Here is a 20,890-nt window from a genome sequence, read left to right as displayed (position 1 = left end):
CCCCCCCCCCCCCCCACCAGACTTTACTCGTTACTCCACCCATGTACTGAGACTAATAACCTCCCCCTCCCACAGGGACACCACAGCATAGTCACTCTGAAACTAATACCTGATCCAATGTATGGAGCAGTCACAGGTTCTACAGGTGTGTGAATTCCAGTCCTGCTATTCTAGACCTCTGTCGGTAAATAAAGACGGTCGATTCATTTGTGCATGGTAGTCCTTCTTTGCCGTGGTCTTCATGGGCGCCTGTTGTCCGCGCCGGGAGGTCTGTGTGTCTTGAGGTAATGTCAGCAGAGTCTTCGGGTGTAGCTCAGCGTTTAGAGCTTTTAGTCATCAGACCGAAGAGGTTGCAGGTTCGAATCCCCCCGCGTACGTCTGGGTAGAAGCACCTGCTACATGAATGCTGTGTGAGAGAGCTCGTCACTCCAGGAAGTCGCTGCAGTCGATCCTCACGGCGTCCAGGGTCAGTTTCCCCCCCAGCGAGATTCCCATGAAGGTGCTGAGCGCGGAGGGGAAGAACGCCTCTTCCTCCTCTTCTTCCTCTTCTTCCTCCTCCTCGTTCCCGAGGCCGGAGACGTACACCACGGCCGTGTCCTGAGACGCCAGCGTCTGGTCCGAGGCGTCCGACTGCTGGGAGAAGCTCTTGAGGTAGGAGGTCTGGTGGTAGGCCGTCTGGGGTGGGAGTTCGGAGGTGTTGTCTCCTGGAGGGGCGGAGGTGATGGTGCCCGGGTCAGAGCTCCCTCCTCCCCAGTCCTCCGGCAGCTGAACCTCCACGCTGGCCGGCTCCTGGCTCAGGTCGGAGTCTCTCAGGGGCACCTGCACAAACAGCTCCCCCTACAGGCATGGAGGGAGAGAGCCTCTGGGTTAGGGGTGTGTGTGTTGGGGTTGGAGTGTGTTATGGTTACTGTGTGTCTGTTAGGAGAATGTGTAAGTGTGTACCTTCTTTTTGTCACACTCCTTTGCCCATTTGCTGTTAGCGGGATCTGGAACGAAATCTAACATGTGGCAGTTGAAGAGGAGATACACCCTGGGGAGGGAGAGGGGGGGGCAGAACATCAGGCCACTACTCCATGCAGCTGTCTGCAGCGCTACTCCATGCAGCTGTCTGCAGCGCTACACCATGCAGCTGTCTGCACCGCTACTCCATGCAGCTGTCTGCACCGCTACTCCATGCAGCTGTCTGCACGACTACACCATGCAGCTGTCTGCACCGCTACACCATGCAGCTGTCTGCACCGCTACACCATGCAGCTGTCTGCACCGCTACACCATGCAGCTGTCTGCACCGCTACACCATGCAGCTGTCTGCACCGCTATGATGGCTGTCTGTCTGCACCGCTATGACGGCTGTCTGTCTGCTCACCTCTGCTGAACAGCCGAGCAGTGCCACAGACACATCATCACCATGACGACCGCGGTGATGAGACCGAACAGCAGCACGATGGTCCCTGGAGACGGGTTCTGGTTCTCGTCTGGAAGACACACACACACTCTGGAAGTCACATCACCGTGTCACCACATATCTTCCTGACCTGCTAGGCTGGGCGTTTCAATCTGGTCTGGGTAGAAGGGGAGGAGTCTGGATAGAGGGGGGGGAGGAGTCTGGATAGAGGGGGGGGGGAGGAGTCTGGATAGAGAGAGGGGGGGAGGACTCTGGATAGAGGGGGGGGGGGGGAGGAGTCTGGATAGAGAGAGGGGGGGAGGAGTCTGGATTGATGGGGGAGGAGTCTGGGTGGAGCCTCACGCTGCCTGTTGTTGATGATGGGCTTGCTCCGAGGCCCCTCCCCCGCGGCCGTGCTGGCGGTCAGCCAGAGTGTGTGTCCAGGGGGCAGGCCCAGGATGTGCTGCTGCTTCCACGCCGGGATAACACCTGCAACACATGCTCAGGTCAGGTACTCTAGCCTAGGACTCTAGTCTACAGCAGAGCAGGGGACAGCAGAGTAGAGTAGGGTGCAGTAGAGTAGGGTGCAGTACAGTACAGTAGGGTGCAGTACAGTAAAGTAGGGTGCAGTAGAGTAGGGTGCAGAACAGTACAGTAGGGTGCAGTACAGTAAAGTAGGGTGCAGTAGAGTAGGGTGCAGTACAGTACAGTAGGGTGCAGTACAGTACAGTAGGGTGCAGTACAGTAAAGTAGGGTGCAGTAGAGTAGGGTGCAGTACAGTAGGGTGCAGTACAGTAGAGTAGGGTGCAGTACAGTAAAGTAGGGTGCAGTACAGTAGGGTGCAGTACAGTACAGTAGGGTGCAGTACAGTAAAGTAGGGTGCAGTAGAGTAGGGTTAGTCCATACTGCAAACAATCTTCTGTTTCTCTCTGGATGGAGACACGCAGGCGTTGTAGTGGAGGACACACCCCTGACTGTGCCCGTCAGGCATCCCCAGGAAACTCAGGGTCACCTTGGCACTCTCCACACGCTCTCTGAAACTGGGGCCTGCTGTCGGCACTGAGGAACACAAGCAGAGGCTGTGAGCACCTGCAATGAGGAACCAGGGTTCACGTTACGGAACCGTACAAGACAGGCTGTGGCCACTGTTGGCTCCGCCCCCCTCTTACCTTTCTCCCAGGTGTGGACAGCTTCAAATCCCGCCCTGCCCAACGACCCCGCCTTGCCCGGCGACCCCGCGTACTCCACAAGCACCGCTCCCGAGTAGCACTCGTACGGGCGGATGTCTACGGGAGGAGGGAACCCACATCACTCACTGCTATGAGAGCATAGATCAAGGTTCTCCAATCCTGGTCTTCGAGGGCCGCTGTCCTGCATGTTCTAGATGTTTCACTGCTCCAGCACACCTGATTCAAATGAACGGGTCGTTATCACGCTCTGTGGAAGCCAGGTAATGACCATTCATTTGAATCAGGTGTGTTGGAGCAGTGAAACATCTAGAACATGCAGGACAGCGGCCCTCGAGGGCCAGGATTGAAGGACCCTGGCATAGATCATAAATAAAAACAGTTTGTTAGACAGACCTGTGAGTGTGATGTGGTTGTGTTCAGGGGTCAGTCTGACCCAGTTGAGATCCGTGGTCCTCCTTCCTGCAGGGTACCACTCCACCAGGTAACCCCGCACCTCCCCTGCACCGTCAGGCCTCCGCCAGAAGAGGGCAACGCTGGAGTTGCTCACCACCCGCCACGACACATCCTGAGGGGGCGGGGCTGGGAGAGGAGCGATGCTCAACATCCATACTGCTTCCTGTGTAGCATGCTAGAGACGGGGGGGGGGGGGGGGGGCGTGTGTGTGTGTGTGGGGGGCTGTGCCACTACTCCATGTTGTTTTGGGAGGATGGAGGTGTGGGCTCACCTGCAGCAGTTCTGATGGAGAGGGAAGCAGGTGGGGAACGCCCCCTGGAGTTCACAGCAACGACCGTCACCTCACAGGCAGAAAGGAAGCAGTTCCTCTGGACTGACAGATGATTGGTGGAAGGGTTGGTAGAAAACTTATGGTCGTGAACTATGACCTCGTAGGACAGGACCCTCCCACTGGCTTCCTGGTCACTCAGCCTCTGCAACCAGAGCAGCGGACCAAGCGTTACCACAGCAACGCGGCACAGAGAGAGGAGGGGGTGTGTGGCCCCAGGGGAACGTGGCGTAGAAGGGGCGGGGTTGTGAGCGATGAGGCAGTTCTTCTAAGCGCTCTGCTTTCTTGGAAACTGCAACTAGTCTGTGTTTCATTCTGAGCCACACATTCTGAGCCACACTGGAAGGTGACTGTCCACACACACAGACACACATTCTGAGCCACACTGGAAGGTGACTGTCCACACACACACACACACACATTCACACGCAGGTTGTGGTTCACCTCAGATGTGTTCACGGTCTGACCTTTCAACGAGCGCACTGCTGCCTGCAGCAGAAGCCAGTTCAGATGCACACACACACACACCTACTGTCTACAGGGTTTCTGTTAGGGGTTAAATGCTAACTGCATCAATCTCACATCATACTGTGTACATGTACTCTCTACCTGTGTGTGTGTGTGTGTGTGTGTGTGTGTGTGTGGACACTCACCTTCCAGTGTATATGGAGGGACTGGTCGTCCAGTGTGTACCACGCATCCACAGCTTTGACAGGAACTGTAGAACAGAGGAGAGGGATGAGGGGATGAAGGAATGAGGGGATGAACATAGTTTCAGCACCATCCTTCAGACCACCCTAAAACAGGACTCCAACGTTAGTAGCAGCAGAAACAGGCAGGTTTCAGTGACTTAAAGCTTTGAACCACTGATTTATGTTCATGGGAAGGGTTTAGCTCAGTGGTTAGAGCATTCAACAGTAGCTGAAAGCATCTGCTAACTGAATCCAGTACATTATCAAGACATAAACAAGGACAGCCAATCCCCCCGGGTCTTCCTTCCACATGAGAAGACACACGACACAGCAGCTCACACAGGAAGTTGGGTGGTGAGTGTTTCCTCCCCAGCACACAGGCTGGAGCGTGACGAGGCATGGGGGAGGGGAGGGGGTAGGCATGGGGGAGGGGAGGGGGTAGGCATGGGGGAGGGGGTAGGCATGGGGGAGGGGGAAGGCATGGGGGAGGGGAGGGGGTAGGCATGGGGGAGTGGGTAGGCATGGGGGAGGGGAGGGGGTAGGCACAGGGGAGGGGAGGGGGTAGGCACGGGGGAGGGGAGGGGGTGGCATGGGGGAGGGGAGGGGGGTGGGGTGGGGGAGGGGAGGGGGTAGGCATGGGGGAGGGGAGGGGGTGGCATGGGGGAGGGGAGGGGGGTGGGGTGGGTAGGCAATGTCACACACACCACTCACACAGCGCATACACTCACACACAACCCATACCCTTCTCCACGACATGCTAGGTCTGGTACGGTTAGAGCTAGGCCTAGGTTAGGGCTGGGCTAGGACTGGGTTAGGAAGATAGGATCACTTTTCTTAGTATCGTTAGATGACATTTCCAAACAACGATTCGTCATAAAGGACAGCACCTGACTGCTTTGATGTCTGAACAACAGGAAAAGCCGTCGCATGTTCTCGCTCTGTCGGCGAGAACATGATGTTCTGCTGCCATGTGAGTTCACAGACCCACCGATGTTTCGGCCTGTTCAGACTGCTCGACACATCGGAGAGCTTATCTTCCACCATTTCTACTGAACACAGCTCTGTGCGGCTAATGTGAAGCCCTCTGTGACATTGCTTGTAAAAAGAACTAGACAAAACAATGTGATTTGATCTAGTTTTCTGTCTCTCCTGCTGGCTGCTGGGCTAAACTGACCCAACACACGTATCACCACGTAAGCCGTTGCTATTGTGTTGTGTTCACCCAAAGAGACGGGTAAGGGGGGGATTTCGAACCTCCGACCGTCTGGTTTAGTGGAGTGTTTATCTGACCGATCCTGCTAATCTGGGCTGTGGGGTTAATGAGCCACAGCAGCAGATAACAGCAGTACTGAGGTCACATATCTCTACTCTAGATCACTCATCACTCACACAGAAACAGTCTTGCTCCTGAACCCTGAACAGCATGTGTGCAGTCGTGTGTGTGTGTGTGTGTGTGCTACGTGCAGTCGTGTGTGTGTGTGTGTGCTACGTGCAGTTGTGTGTGTGCTACGTGCAGTCGTGTGTGTGTGTGCTACGTGCAGTCGTGTGTGTGTGTGTGTGTGCTACGTGCAGTCGTGTGTGTGTGTTTGCCCACCGTCATCATCTGTGGTGTTGGAGATCGGATCGCTCCACTCACTCCAGAAGACAGTCCTGAACCTGATTCTGACCCGGAAGTCATAACGTTGGCAGGGCTGCAGGTCATCCAACCTGTAGGGCTGCAGAGAGGTGCAGGGCTGCAGAGAGGGGCGGGGATAGGGGTCAGTCACACCTGCCACCCAAATAAAAAGGCAGCAAGGGCTGAAACCTGCTGTACCTGTGGACTAGAACCCTACCTGTGGTCTAGTACAACCCTTTCCCTGGGGAACCCTTCCAGAGAGGGGGCAGGGGGTCCAGCGCAGGCCTTCTGTTCGGTACTGAGCCTGCATCTCTGTCCGCGAGCCCTCCAGCCTCAGCACACAGCTTCTGGAGGAGCAGTCTGCAGAGCTGAGGACAGGGGGGCGGGGTCTCACTACCGCACCACGGGGGGGGGGGGTTAGACCGCAAACATGCTTTCACTTTCAGGCTCAAATGTCAATTGTGTTTTTACTGTATGTCAATCCACCCAGCGGACGAGCATCAGAGAGGCCCGGGACTCATGGCCACCAGGGCTGAGCCACGGGGGGTTTCTTACCGATGTCCCTCAGGGTGAAGTTGAGGGTTGCGGACAGGTTGGATCCCAGCTTGTTGGAGGCGTTGACCCACACTGAGTACACAGAGCAGTCCGGGCCAGGCTCAGGGACCCAGGCAGAACCAGACCCGTTGCCTTGGTAGAATACCACGGGTACGCCAGATCCACGCCTCACCCTGGGTAACCACGGAAACACCTCGTCAGTGTTGCTTACATTCTATAGGTCAAACGGTTTGATTTGACATCTTGTGTTTGCAAAGCTGCATAGGCACCTATTGTGTTTCTACCTTTTCCAATTATTACTATGATTCAATGGTTTTACGGCTGAACAGCTGTGTTGCGAATGAGCTGGAGTGATTCCTCTCACATGCTCCACCTGCAGCTTGTTTCCTGTTCTCACCACAGCATCCAGTTGGTCAGGAGATGCGTTTCTCTTCCTCTCTTCCAGGAACACCACACCTCTCCTCCAGGCCCGTCCTGGAAGCAGCTCAGCTCCTCAGGAACGTCTGGTGGGTCTGTAACACAGTCAGGGCAGGAAGCAGGTACCGTTATAGAGATCTGCCGCATCCTACATGTACTGCCCGTCCATGGCTGTGGACAAAGTGAAACTGATGAGTGGAGCCGGGTCGAGGCAGGCCGAGGAAGGCCGGGGCAGGCGGGCAGACTTACACCCGGTGTACACGTCCAGGCCGCAGGGCTCCAGAATGTTCCCACAGTAGCAGATGTAGATGCTGTCCCTCTGGATCCTCGTCACGTTCAGGACCAGGGTAGTGGCGTTGTGCTGCGTCGGGGCCTGGCCCTGCATCCTCATGGGTCTGCAGCCCGGAAGAAAGGTGCAGAACACCTGGAAGCTGGACCCCCGAGGCAGCGTGGTGGGGGCGCTGGAGAACGCCACGCACGGCTTCCTGTCTGCACACAGCAACCAGCAGGTCAACACCCCCAGCAACGCTTGCGCGAGCTTTCAAATGGGCTCAGAACGTTCCGGAGGCTCACTGCATTATCCAATCACGACCCCAGACAGCTCTCTATACACTCACTGTGCAGTTCCTTTACATTTTACATTTACATTTAGTCATTTAGCAGACGCTCTTATCCAGAGCGACTTACAGTAAGTACAGGGACATTCCCCCGAGGCAAGTAGGGTGAAGTGCCTTGCCCAAGGACACAACATCAGTTGGCATGACCGGGAATCGAACTGGCAACCTTCGGATTACTAGCCCGCTTCCCTCACCGCTCAGCCACCTGACTCCCTCCTTCATATGCATTTATTTGATTAGCTAATTAATCCCTAGGCAGGGTCTGACTAAGTGACCAATTGACTCATTCAGTATGTGAGTGCTTTACAGGAAGTGAGTGCTTTACAGGAAGTGGAAAGTAAGACAGAGTTGATACCATTTGTAGCATTGAAGGCATTTAGCACATCTCAGATGCATGCCAGAGATAAAACTGTCTGGCATTATAGTACACTTAAGTAGTGATTTCCAGAATGTGATCAATATATCCCATTTCAGATGGTGAATGTCCCTCAAATATCTGTGCAACAATAGAAGGGGTGTTATAATGACATGTCACATTTAGGCATTTAGCAGACGCTCTTATCCAGAGCGACTTACAGTAAGTACAGGGACATTCCCCCCGAGGCAAGTAGGGTGAAGGGCCTTGCCCAAGGACACAACGTCATTTGGCAGGGCCGGGAATCGAACTGGCAACCTTCAGATAACTAGACCGATTCCCTAACCGCTCAGCCACCTGACTCGCTAATAATGATCATGACAGGAGAACATTATGAACTCCTAATACTTTCTACAGTCATTCTATACATCCACTACATACATTTTACATTCATTCTTTACATTCACGATGCAGAATGTAAATAGTAAAGAGAATGTGCTGTAAGCCTATGTTTCTGTGATGGTTTTAATGGGCATCATGCATAACTTACCTAAACAGACTCCAAAATGAACCCCCAACATCAGGAGAACGGGTAATAACCGTGCCCAGGTCAGGAGACACATTTCAGCTCTGGTGGGCACCCTCTCACACCTGGAGCACCCCACAGACCACACACAGTTCGCACATTTACAAAACTGATTTAATGTAAAACAGAACTCTAAAACTACGGCCCAGACCTAAAGAAAAATTATCTTTTGTTGGGACATTAGTTGCAAGGGTGCACATGCTCAAATAGTCACTCTATTTTACAATAAGAATTACTCTTATTTACTAGGAACAGATTCATACACACAATAACTTCTGAAGAATATTTCAGTAAGACAAAAGACAAATGTCCGTTCCGAATAGAAGTGCTGAATCAGAAAGACAACAAAAGTGCAATACATTTCAACAGGAATATTTAACCGACTTCCGACAAGCATTGTACAGTTGGGAAAAGGCGGAAAACGGTACTCACTCAGGCTCTCATGCAATTATCGCGCCATAGTTTTCGCTTATCGTCACCACGATAACATTGGACAGGCTTAAAAATATCACATTAAAACCTTCCGTTTCCACATCGCTGTCCGTTTCTCTTGAAGTCCGCCCAGCACCGCTCAGCTCGCGTGTGTGGCTGAGGTGACAGCTCGCACCCGCATGGTTTCGACTGGAGGAGTGCACTACGTGCAAGATGACATTTGTGACCAAATCCAGTGACACTAAAACAGGTAGTAGTAATGGTTACTTTTTATTTAAGTATATGTAAGAGCCCACATTTCTTTACTTTGAGTGAAAAAGTGTAATCAGCTGTTTCTACAGTTACATTGTTATTATGTTATTACACTAATTACACCGTTTTTACATTATTACACTGTAGTTCTGGGCCTACTGTTATGTTTTTACACTGTTTGTACATTGTTATTACACCTTTTACAGTTTTTTACTCTGTCATTACACGTTTATTATGTTATTACACTGTTACACTTTTTACACATTACGCTGTTCTATTGTTACACTGTTGTTACACCGTTATTATGTCAATACAGCCTTGACACTTGTTTTTACTCAGTTATTACACGTTTATTATGTTGGTATTACACTGTTACTGTTTTTATACTGTCATTACACTTGTTACACTGTTGCAGAGATGGGAAGTAATGAAGTACAAATATTTTATTACTGTACTTATTCAGAAGATTTTTTGGTATCAGTAATTTACTTCTACTTGACTGAAATATTTGTGTATCCTTGCCATCTCTGCTACCTGTAACCATTAATAAGTGCGATGAAAACACCAATCAAGGTTAGTTCGGTTGTTGTGATTACTAAGCGTAGGCATGGCCTAAAACAAGTTTCAGAAAATTCGAATTTCGAGTAATACCAACTGTACATGGAAACTGAGGCTACGACAGTTTAATCATTTAACTGAACACACATACATACAAAGGCTACACACACACCTCCCCCCCCCTCACACACACTCACACATAACCTCCCCCCCACACACACACACACATAACCTCCCCCCCCCACACACACACACACACACACACACTCACGTCCCACGTAAGGAGGAAACAGCGGGGGCTTCCCCTCAGTCCTGCCACCTTGCTGGTTATGAATTTTACACATCAAGTCCTTTTAACAGTTTAGAATGACACCTAAAGCCTTCTAAACAGTGTTTTAAACACAGCCCACAGCAGTCATTTGTGCTCCTGTCCAAATCAGCAGACGTCTGAACCAAGATGTCAGACCCCTAACGTTTTAAAGAGGAAGTGAGAAGCTTCTCTCAGTGTCAACAAAGGCTTCTCACAGCAGGCATGCCCAGCAGTCCTCCAGGCTTCTCACAGCAGGCATGCCTGTCTTGGCTCCCAGCAGAACAGAGGAGCCTCAATCTTGGTTCTCTACTGAGACATTTACATTTAGTCATTTAGCAGACGCTCTTATCCAGAGCGACTTACAGTGAGTACAGGGACATTCCCCCCGAGGCAAGTAGGGTGAAGTGCCTTGCCCAAGGACACAACGTCATTTTGCACGGCCGGGAATCGAACTGGCAACCTTCAGATTACTAGCCCGATTCCCTAACCACTCAGCCACCTGACTCCCGAGACACTTTCTGTTTACCGTACTTGCACACGCCTCACTGCACAGACGGGGCATGACAATATCACTCTCACTGACCCACTTATTCATTCATGCCTGTTCTTCCTTTCAGTAAAACCCACAAATACATTCAGTGGTTTGGATTTGAACTCTTGATGTGAAGATGAAAACACACAGTGTTTCTTCCGGACAGACTTCCACGGAGCTAGACCCATCGCCATCGGTTACGCTGGTCAGGAAGTGTTGATCAGACCGTCTGTTTGGGGGAAGTAGCCACAGGCTTCAACCTGCCGCTGGGACCAGAGGTTCCCGTTCTCTTCTAGAGACTCCAACCCACCCTGACCTCCACCCTGACCTCCACCCTCACCTCCACCCTGACCTCCACCCTCACCTCCACCCTGACCTCCACCCTGACCCCCACCCTGACCCCCACCCTGACCCCCACCCTGACCTCCACCCTGACCCCCACCTTGACCTCCAGACCCCTGCTGTGCTCCCGGCTGGTACCCACCGCCTCCCCGCCACGCCTCCCCAGGGAAGAGGCTGGTCATCTGGGGAGAGACGGGGGAGAGGGGACACCCCGCGGAAGTCTGAGCCTGAACGGGAGAGGCAGAGAGCCCCAGGGCCACGTCACAGAGCCACGCCCCCAGCAGTCCCCCAGGCAGCTCAAGGTCTCTGACAGAACCCTCCCAACACTGTGCACTCATCCTCTCCTCCTCCTGCCTCTCCTCCCTCGCCTCCTCCTCCTCCTCTCCCTCGGGCTCCTGTGGGGGAGCTGGGGTGGAGGTCTGGGGTTTGTAGCCTGTCTGAGGAGACAGACCCTCTGTGGGTCCTCCCCGGATCTCCGTCCCCCCTCCGGGGTCCCGGCTGGGCCGGGTGAGGGGGTGCTCCATGTGGATGACGGGATAGACCTCCTCCCTCTCCTCCTGGGACACCTCCTCGATGAGGCACAGCACAGGGTCACTGTGTCTGGACCACGACGCCTGCTCCACCTCCTGCTGATGCACCTCCTCCTGCTGCTCCACCTCCTCCTGCTGCTGCACCTCCTGGGTAGCGGGACACACGTCAGAGACTAGCACACACACACACACAGGCACCTAGGGGACTAGCACACACACACACACACTTCAGACACTAGCGCACAGACACCTAGGGGACTAGCGCACACACACAGACACCAAGTAATGGGTGCAGATTGTCAGAGTGAAAGCTGAATGCATCAAAACAGACTATTGGCTCACTGGTATAGTTATTTATAGAGTGGTGTTTACACTAGTGTATTTACACACAGTGGAAATGATTCATTTCTCTCCCCTGAGACTTGTCTTCTCTGTAACCTGCTGTTGTTGTTGTTGTTGTTATTATTGAACCAGGGGATGAGAAGGAACCAGAAGCTCGTTCCATGAAGCCAGTTTGCCAAATAAGCGAGGCTTGTGTCAGTTGGTCAGACTCATTTCCAGCTGATTCGGTTCCATAAAGCCAGTTTGATGTAGTTCAAACTCTGTTTTTGTAACCAATGAAGTCTATAGAAGGCATATAGAAAAGGAGCTGAACACGTATCGTCCACGTTAATCACGGCATGTCGTTTTATCCTGATGAGGTGTTGGGTGAGGGAGCTGTCATAGTACACGGCTTAAAGGGAACGTTCTTTCGGGGAGAGAAGTCACGTGGCCGTGAACATGAAGTTTACCAGGAGCAGCTTGATCGCGTTGCTGTTGTCCGGCTGGGGGGGGGATTCCACCAGACAGGCTGGTCCGAAGGTCATGCATGTGTGTTTCACCCTGCAGAGGAACACAGCTGCTTGGGTTCCATGCATGTAGGCTCAACACATGTGACATTGAGACGTCATTGTTGCACTGCAGTTAAAATAGTGGATGTTTCTCTGTGGGTGTTTCTCTGTGGGTGTTTCTGCTAATCCAAGTACTGTGTGTTTGATCTGACATTTAAAACGGACCTCTTAATAACATAGGTGTAGTTTGCTCTTAATAACATAGGCAGGGTACCTCATTCTGATGTATCTGCAGAAGAGAAGATTCACCAGGAGGACCATGAGAAAGGTGGCCGAGCTCACGATCCAAATCACCACACTGACTGGAGGACCACGGGAGAGATCAGAAACACCCACAGAGAAACATCCACAGAGAAACATCCACAGAGAAACACCCACAGAGAAACACCCACAGAGAAACACCCACAGAGAAACATCCACAGAGAAACACCCACAGAGAAACATCCACAGAGAAACACCCACAGAGAAACATCCACAGAGAAACACCCACAGAGAAACATCCACAGAGAAACATCCACAGAGAAACACCCACAGAGAAACACCCACAGAGAAACACCCACAGAGAAACACCCACAGAGAAACACCCACAGAGAAACATCCACAGAGAAACATCCACAGAGAAACACCCACAGAGAAACACCCACAGAGAAACATCCACAGAGAAACACCCACAGAGAAACACCCACAGAGAAACATCCACAGAGAAACACCCACAGAGAAACATCCACAGAGAAACACCCACAGAGAAACACCCACAGAGAAACACCCACAGAGAAACATCCACAGAGAAACACCCACAGAGAAACACCCACAGAGAAACACCCACAGAGAAACATCCACAGAGAAACATCCACAGAGAAACACCCACAGAGAAACACCCACAGAGAAACACCCACAGAGAAACATCCACAGAGAAACATCCACAGAGAAACACCCACAGAGAAACACCCACAGAGAGGGCACTAACCTGCAGGAGCGGGGGGCTGGGAGGACACCAAGGGCCCCGGGGGCCCCTCCCCGGCGGAGGTGGAGGCGGAGACGGATATGGAGACGTAGACCTCGGGACAGACAAGCCGGAGTTGCCTGGGTCCCCTGGATAGCACGGTGTCTGCGCACACACATTTACATTACATTTACATTTCGTCATTTAGCAGACGCTCTTATCCAGAGCGACTTACAGTAAGTAGTGTGAAGTGTGATGCCACACACACACACACACACAAATTTAACACACACTTAGCAACTTACACAAACACTTCATGACACACAACCACATTACACACACACATTTAACACTTCCTATTTCTAACCATGTAGAATATGGTGTTGGTAACTATTTAGAAGGCTGGTGGAACAGAGTACAGCAGAACGTTCTAGAGGAACAGAGAGTACAGGAGAGCTCTCTGGATGAGAGCGTGAAGCATGCTGAGTAGCAGCAGTTTGTAGCTTGATCGTGTTTGTTGTGTCGTCTCTCCAGCTTCCTGTGAGGTCATGGGGGTGGTGGGGTGGGGGTTAAAAATAGTCCCTTATTCATCAAATACTTGTAAATGTGAACCACTAAGCATCGCAGCTAAACTTACAGAACAAGAGTTGAATTTCTGCTCTGAACCTGTTTCTAACCAAGACACGGGATCGAGAGGCCTGCAGTCTGCAGGATGTGAAACTGCCTTCGCTAAGTCGTTCTCCACAGACGGAACTCAGAAGAAACTTTTGCATGAAACCTCTCTGAAGACACACCTGGCTAGTTGTCTTGTTGAACCTTTGCTGATTCCTTATCAGGATTATCTGACTGTACCGCGTAGCTCTGTCTCATTCTAACCACCCACCTACTTGTTACTCTGCTGTTTTAGTCAGATCCATGCGTCACCTGAAGAAGTTCTCTCTCTCTGTCTCTCTGTGTCTCTCACTCCCTGTGTGTCTCTCTCTCTCTCTCTGTCTCTCTCTCTCTGTCTCTCTCTCTGTCTCTCTCTCTGTCTCTCTCTCTGTCTCTCTGTCTGTCTCTCTCTCTGTCTCTCTCTCTGTCTCTCTCTCTCTAATATGATTTATTGGCATAATGTTGAAGTTACACAATGTTGCCAAAGCAGTCCACAGTGAAGGGACTCTGTGTCTCTCTGTGTCTCTCACTCGTTCTCTCTCTTATTCTCTCTTCTTTAATGGCTGGAGAGCACGTCTATCGCTGCTCTGTGGTCTGTGGGTGTGATGAGCAGGCAGGTGGATTCCTCCCATTACGTAGGAGAAGAGAAAACAAAAAGTATTCACACGCATTTTATACAACTGTTCCATCCCACACACACGTGGAGACACACACACACACCACACACACATACATGTGCACGCACACACACGTGGAGAGACACAAACACATCCCCCCACACACACACATACATGTGCACACACACACACGTGGAGAGACACAAACACACACCCCCCCACACACACATACATGTGCACGCACACACACATGGACAGACACACACACACAGACCCCCCCCACACACACACGTGGACAGACACACACACACAGACCCCCCACACACACACACGTGGAGAGACACACACACACCACCCCCCCACACACACATACATGTGCACGCACACACACATGGACAGACACCCACACACAGACCCCCCCACACACACACACGAGGAGAGACACACACACACCACCCCCCCACACACACATACATGTGCACGCACACACACGTGGACAGACACACACACACAGACCCCCCCACACACACACGAGCATGCTGACCCATGTGCAGGGCTCCCAGGGCGCGGAGGTAGATGGAGTAGTGTGTGATGACGCCTCTCTGCTCCTCCAGAGCCAGCTCCTCCCAGGCGATCACCACCTCCCCTGCCTGGCGAGACACCACCCTGGCCCTCGGCCCTGCCAGGGGCTCTGGAGCAGACATACACGACAGATACACACACACACACACGTCAGATACACACACAAACGTCAGATACACACACACACAAACATGTCAGACATAGAGGTGAGGATGGGACACAGACAGGTGTAGCAGCGCTACTTACACAAAGAGCATGAGCGTCTGCTACTACAACGACATGATGTCTCTGACTGGCTGGGCCTGGTTCTTACTCTGCTGTCTGGAGTAGACCAGGCTGGAGGCCAGCTCACAACCCCCCCTGCTGGTCTCAGCGTGGAGGGACACCTGGTAGCTCACCCCCGCGTCCAGGCCTGAAACAACAGCACACAGCATCACACTTCCTGTCCTCTCCCAACTCAAACTGCAGCCTTCAGAGCCTTAATGTTGCTCTGCTGCCTCTGGTGGTTGAGAGAGAGAACTGCGTTCTGCCTCTATACAACGCTGGTGTTCTCTGAGGCTTCCCCTCAGCCAGTGTAAACACAGACTGCTCCTGGATACTGTTCGATACTTTGCTCTCCTGATCTTTGATCTTCTGTACTTTCTACATGCACCATTTGTATGTTGCTTTGGATAAAAGTGTCTGTTAGAAAAGTAAGATGTAGCTGTACCTGTCTGAGGTGTGTGCCTGTGATGGAGGTGTTATGTACTAGTGATGGAGGTGTTATGTACCAGTGATGGAGGTGTTATGTACCAGTGATGGAGGTGCTCCTCTGCTCCCTGGAGACTCTCTGCCAGCCCAGGACTCCTGACCCAGACCTCCACTCCACCACATAGCCCAGCAGAACAACCCCAGCCTCGGCCCTGGCCCCAGCCTCGGCCCTGGCCCCAGCCTCGGCCCTGGCCCCAGCCTCGGCCCCAGCCTCGGTCCAGGACAGGACCACAGATCCGTTTGCACCAGCCAGGTGTGTCAGCGCCTGAGCAGGAAGAACTACAGGAGACCGGACCAGACATCAGACCGGACCAGACATCAGACCGGACCAGACACCAGACCGGACCAGACATCAGACCGGACCAGACATCAGACCGGACCAGACATCAGACCGGACCAGACACCAGACCAGACATCAGACCGGACCAGACATCAGACCGGACCAGACATCAGACCGGACCAGACATCAGACCGGACCAGACATCAGTTACAGTCTGTAACACGTGTCAGGTGCCGCACACAGCAGCATTCAGTGTGTTGAGTTGAAGACTGGTTGCTACCGGGAGTGTGCGTGTGTACCTGTGTGGTTCAGGTAGAGGGTGGCATACCTGTGTGGTTCAGATAGAGGGTGGCATACCTGTGTGGTTCAGGTAGAGGGTGGCATACCTGTGTGGTTCAGGTAGAGGGTGGCAGTTGGGGACCTGCCGTGGGAGGTGAGGGCGGTGACTTCCAGAGCCGTCACCTCAGGTGAGAGGAGGAGAGAGTGCTGGGTGGTGTTGGCAGCACAGTGAACCCTCTGTGTGTCTCCGTGCTCCAGGTACGCCAGCTCGTGCCACACCGGGCCGCCTCGCTGTCCTGGGTGCTGGGGGCGAGGGAGGGAGGGAGGGAGGGGGGGAGGGAGGGGGAGAGGGAGGGAGGGGGCGAGGGAGGGAGGTGAGCTGTCTTCCAGGGTGCACCAGGACAGGTGGAGCTTGTGTTTCTGATGTACAGAGAAGTTGTTGCAGTACCTCCACACAACGCTAGAGGGAGCTCCTTCACAACGGCAGGCGACACACCCCTACCTTCTACACGCACACCCCCATCCGACACACACACCCATCCGACACACACACACACACCCCCATCCGACACACACACCCATCCGACACACACACACCCATCCGACACAGACACTTCCCTACCTTCCACATCACTATCACGGTCCGAGCGCCGTCCTTCTCCAGGGGCAGCACCACTCTCCACGCATCTGGTTCCTGGCTGGGCCCTGGACACACCCGCAGACTTCACATCTCACCCCGGAACACGCTTTTTATCGCATCACATCCTGTTTCTACAGCCCTTCTTACCAGCACTGTCACGGATGTCTACACGCACGCCCATAGAATGGCACCTAGAACAACCTAAACCCTCAAGGAAGACAAGGAGACACTGCCGGGGGGGGAGGGGAAATGTACGAAAGGTTTTGGAGGGGCAGGTCAGTGAGGGATGCCCTCTTCCAGAGACGGTCGGAGGAGGGAATATTTATGGTGGTTGAAGTACAAACTAGCACCACTGTAGTTAAGAGTAGCTAATGTAAAGTGTTACTGTAAAGTGTGACCATGATGAGATTCTTATCTCAATCAGGTCTGGTACAAAGCAGAGCCGAGACCTCGTTTGCTACAGGGCTCACCTGCTACAGGGCTCACCTGCTACAGGGCTCGTCTGGCTGAACGATGAGCTCCAGCTGCTGCACACAGGCCTGGAGGTGGAGGTGGTCACACGTATGTAGCTACACACTTTCACCTGCATTTCATACTCGGTCTGTTGCTCCAAACCCTGTATCAGGAAGCTGTGTTTACTGAGATCGGTCGCATGTCTCTCCACCTGGTTTGAGGCCAAAACCAACAACGCTTTTGTTAGAGGGGGATTTGAACAGGCGACCTCCTGATCTGCATAAGAGGACACTTGGTCCTCTTAAACCACACCGGGAACTACAGGAAGGCTTCAAAGCGTACAACTCACTTACCCAGGAGCCATTGCGTTTCTTGAATCTGAGGTGTGCGGCCTGTAGCTGAGAAGTGCGGGGGGACGTCCAGAGCACCTCTGCTGATGTGGAGTCGTTGGAAAACAGGACGCTCACGATGCCTGGGGCGTCTGGGTCTGCAGCAGACAGTGCAGCCGTGAGATGCTTTCCCCGATAACCAGGTCAGATGACACATACCACCAGGGACAAGACGCACTGACACAGGCAGGAAATAAGTCACTGAGCGAGTGTGTCTGTGTGTGCGTGTCTGTGTGTGTGTGTGTTTGTGTGTACTTGCGTGAGTATATGTGCGCATGACCAGACCACAATGAGGAACCTCAAACTGAACACAACATCGCACGATCAGATAACCATGAAGAACAAAGAAAAAATGTGGTCAAAGTATCGCAGGTCCACTTTGAACCTGCAGAAACCCAAAGCATCTTGGGAATCGTGGTTCTCACATTGAGGGTACAGGTCCATGCCGCAGATGGTCTGAAACATATGCTTTCTCTTCTGCAGCCTGCAGACCAGGGAGGATCCGCGGACCCCGGTCAGATGGAACAACGCGCTGCTGCAGTTCTCCGTCAACTCCTCCTGTTGGGCCACTCCATCCAGCTCCAGGATGAACCTGACCACACAACACCACCCTGGTTACCCACACACACACGTTCCATGACGACCATGGGTGAAATAGATACCCGACGACCACAAATCAGTTATGTGTTGTCTATATGTCCTGTGCTGGAGGACATAAACATTTTTTAAGTCTAAGTGGGACGTACAAATCAAGCTGAATGAGTAGAGCAGTGTTGTTCAACCCTGGTCCTCAGGGTACGCTGTGCTGTATGTTGTAGATGTTGGAGCAGGGAAATGTCTGGTACATACAGGACAGTGCACCCAAAGGACCAGGACGCCCCTGGAACAGAGATTAGAACAGAGATGCACCAACTTATCGTGGTGGCAGCTGGCGTGTGCGTAGTGGCAGTAGACCGTGAGGTTGGAGCCCGCGAGGAACTTGGCATCCGGGTAAACCGTTAACGAGCCCGGACAGGTAATCAGGGGCAACATCTCAGAAGACACCAGGAGAGAACCTGACTCAGACGACAACAACAACAAGTCAGTTGTCAGAGGCAACGCCCGCGAGCCAGGCGGACCTGACACCAGTGAACACAGTGGGCGTTTAGCGCCGCAGAGAACTCCAACCAGCACAGTCCCCCCGCCAACTCCAGCACAATCCCCACAATACACAAGCACACTTTATATAATTGTATTTATTCATTATTTTGTCTTGTTATGTAGTAACCTGTGTACTCACAGCAGGCAGAGAAGTGCAGGAGCCAGGTGACAGACCAGGGAGCTCTCTGGGAACTCATCTCACCTGCCTTACGGCGGGAAGTGTTTCACCTGCCGAAGACAACCTTTCTGCCTCTTCAACAGGGAGGTCAGGATCAGCCTTCACTGACCACAACTTCTGCATGTTGACTAGAATTGAACATTTCTGTATGCTTGCTTCTTCTGGATGTCTGATTACAGAGGATCAACGGCACTCTGGTCTGAGCCTCCTGTTAGCTGTCTTTTGAGACATTTACATTTACATTTAGTCATTTAGCAGACGCTCTTATCCAGAGCGACTTACAGCAAGTACAGGGACATTCTCCCTGAGGCAAGTAGGGTGAAGTGCCTTGCCCAAGGACACAACGTCATTTTGCACGGCCGGGAATCGAACCGGCAAACTTCTGATTAATAGCCTGACTCCCTAACCGCTCAGCCATCTGACCCCAAGTGAGTTGACCTTACCTGGTCATCAACAAAACATATCCAGATTGTGCTTCGGTCTTCGAACTCGCAAACTGACGTAGCACAGTTCTACAGTTCTAGCATCGCCATCTCCCACTCCCATTTCCAGTGAAGCGACTGGCTCTCCATGACGAGAGAGAGACAGTGATCCTCTAAATAATCTTCTTACACCACAGCTAACATATGGAAAGGTATTCACAGATCATACTGGTGCCCCAGCCAATTCAGCACTGACTATCGTACATGACATCCATCAAAGTTGTAGTGAAATGGTACGAAAAAACGTATTTTAACTTGTAGTCTTACCTCAGTAAAGGATCATCCTTATTTCACAACGTCTTCAGATATATCAGATATTTTTAAATATCCTGTTAAGAAAAAAATAACATGTTCCTCTTCATTGAGAGTGAGTAATGTGATCAGTATCTTATTCAGTTACTGTGAAGCTAAGCTGACTAAACAGCCTGTGAGCCAGATGACTCTGAGCGCTGACATATCTTCCAAACTCAAAATGTGTCAGCGACCTAGATTTGAGACATTTCAGCAAGTACAGATGTTTTAAACATGAGGTGTCCCACTTCAGTAACCACCACAGCTTTACCACAGAGACTCAGGGTGCTACAGGGGCCTCATATTGTCTCTCTTTTGTAACAAAATGTTCAATTGTGAGATGACATACTCTGCAGATATCACCTACCATAACCTTCCAAATCCTGGATTTGGCTCATCAGCAGAGTCATGGAGACGGATATGCAAACACAAGAGGTCGACCTGCATCCAGTTCATGGAGAATAACTATTAAAATTTTAAAAGTCAAAGATATATTTTTAGTAATACAAATATATCTGTTTCCTTACCTCTCCTGAATCCTGGTTATTCTGCTACACCTGAACTGCAGCAGATATATAAAAAGAGAACACAACAGCGTTGATGTTTGTTATGAAAGACACCGGGCATAGCATCTGACAGTGGCACAAAACAAAGATTAAAAACCTTTCATGTTTTAGTGTAATTCTGACCCGGTAGATGAGTGAAACCTTTGATGTTTTAGTGTAATTCTGACCCGATAGATGAGTGAAACCTTTGATGTTTTAGTGTAATTCTGACCCGATAGATGAGTAAAACCTTTCATGTTTTAGTGTAATTCTGACCTGATAAATGAGTGAAACCTTACGTGTTCAAACTGCACCTCGTGTGGAACAGTCTGTGAGAAGCAGCACAGCGCAGTAGAGGACTGATTTAGTTTCCATTTCCATCACATTCTTCAAAGAGCCGTTTAGGGGGGAAACCCCACCAGTGCCACAACACAAAGAGCTAATAATCAGCAAACTTTTAGCAAAACACCAGCAGTGTTGATATTTAGCTTCAGTAGTGTGGGGAAAAATATATATATAAAGTTGACAAAAAACCTACACAGGTTGAAATAAAGGATCCTCTGAAGTGCTGCGCACCACTGCACTGTTACCATGGCAGCTGTAACAAGACAGTATGGGTTACCATGGCAGCT

General features: G+C 51.7%; 2 protein-coding genes across 2 annotated transcripts; both read right to left on the bottom strand.

Annotated features, from left to right (window-relative positions):
* Window positions 1-2: 2 nt before the first annotated feature.
* Window positions 3-9,749, bottom strand: il12rb2 (interleukin 12 receptor, beta 2a). The gene is given in 16 exon segments (XM_067230308.1): window positions 3-837; window positions 943-1,030; window positions 1,367-1,475; window positions 1,748-1,873; window positions 2,291-2,443; window positions 2,554-2,670; window positions 2,968-3,153; window positions 3,299-3,500; window positions 4,009-4,073; window positions 5,642-6,055; window positions 6,218-6,390; window positions 6,615-6,729; window positions 6,884-7,123; window positions 8,157-8,257; window positions 8,625-9,616; window positions 9,650-9,749. Coding segments are annotated over 14 exon segments (2,475 nt in total). The 5' UTR covers window positions 8,230-8,257; window positions 8,625-9,616; window positions 9,650-9,749; the 3' UTR covers window positions 3-423.
* Window positions 9,750-10,612: 863 nt separating this feature from the next.
* Window positions 10,613-19,814, bottom strand: il23r (interleukin 23 receptor). Its single transcript, XM_067230230.1, has 17 exons — window positions 19,690-19,814; window positions 18,902-19,559; window positions 18,536-18,677; window positions 18,048-18,214; window positions 17,587-17,720; window positions 17,267-17,444; window positions 16,763-16,845; window positions 16,248-16,443; window positions 15,793-15,860; window positions 15,624-15,744; window positions 15,145-15,243; window positions 14,794-14,940; window positions 13,006-13,146; window positions 12,253-12,340; window positions 11,940-12,030; window positions 10,719-11,295; window positions 10,613-10,623 (listed from the first exon to the last, which is right to left on the bottom strand). The coding sequence occupies exons 2-17, from the start codon at window positions 18,957-18,959 to the stop codon at window positions 10,613-10,615; spliced, it is 2,301 nt and encodes a 766-aa protein (XP_067086331.1). The 5' UTR covers window positions 18,960-19,559; window positions 19,690-19,814.
* Between the last annotated feature and the right edge of the window lie 1,076 nt (window positions 19,815-20,890).

Source organism: Osmerus mordax, chromosome 27 (genome assembly GCF_038355195.1).
Source record: "Osmerus mordax isolate fOsmMor3 chromosome 27, fOsmMor3.pri, whole genome shotgun sequence".
In the NCBI taxonomy this organism is placed as follows: Eukaryota; Metazoa; Chordata; class Actinopteri; order Osmeriformes; family Osmeridae; genus Osmerus; species Osmerus mordax.
Note: the sequence above shows the minus strand (reverse complement) of the source record. Positions and strands in the feature narration are given on the sequence as shown.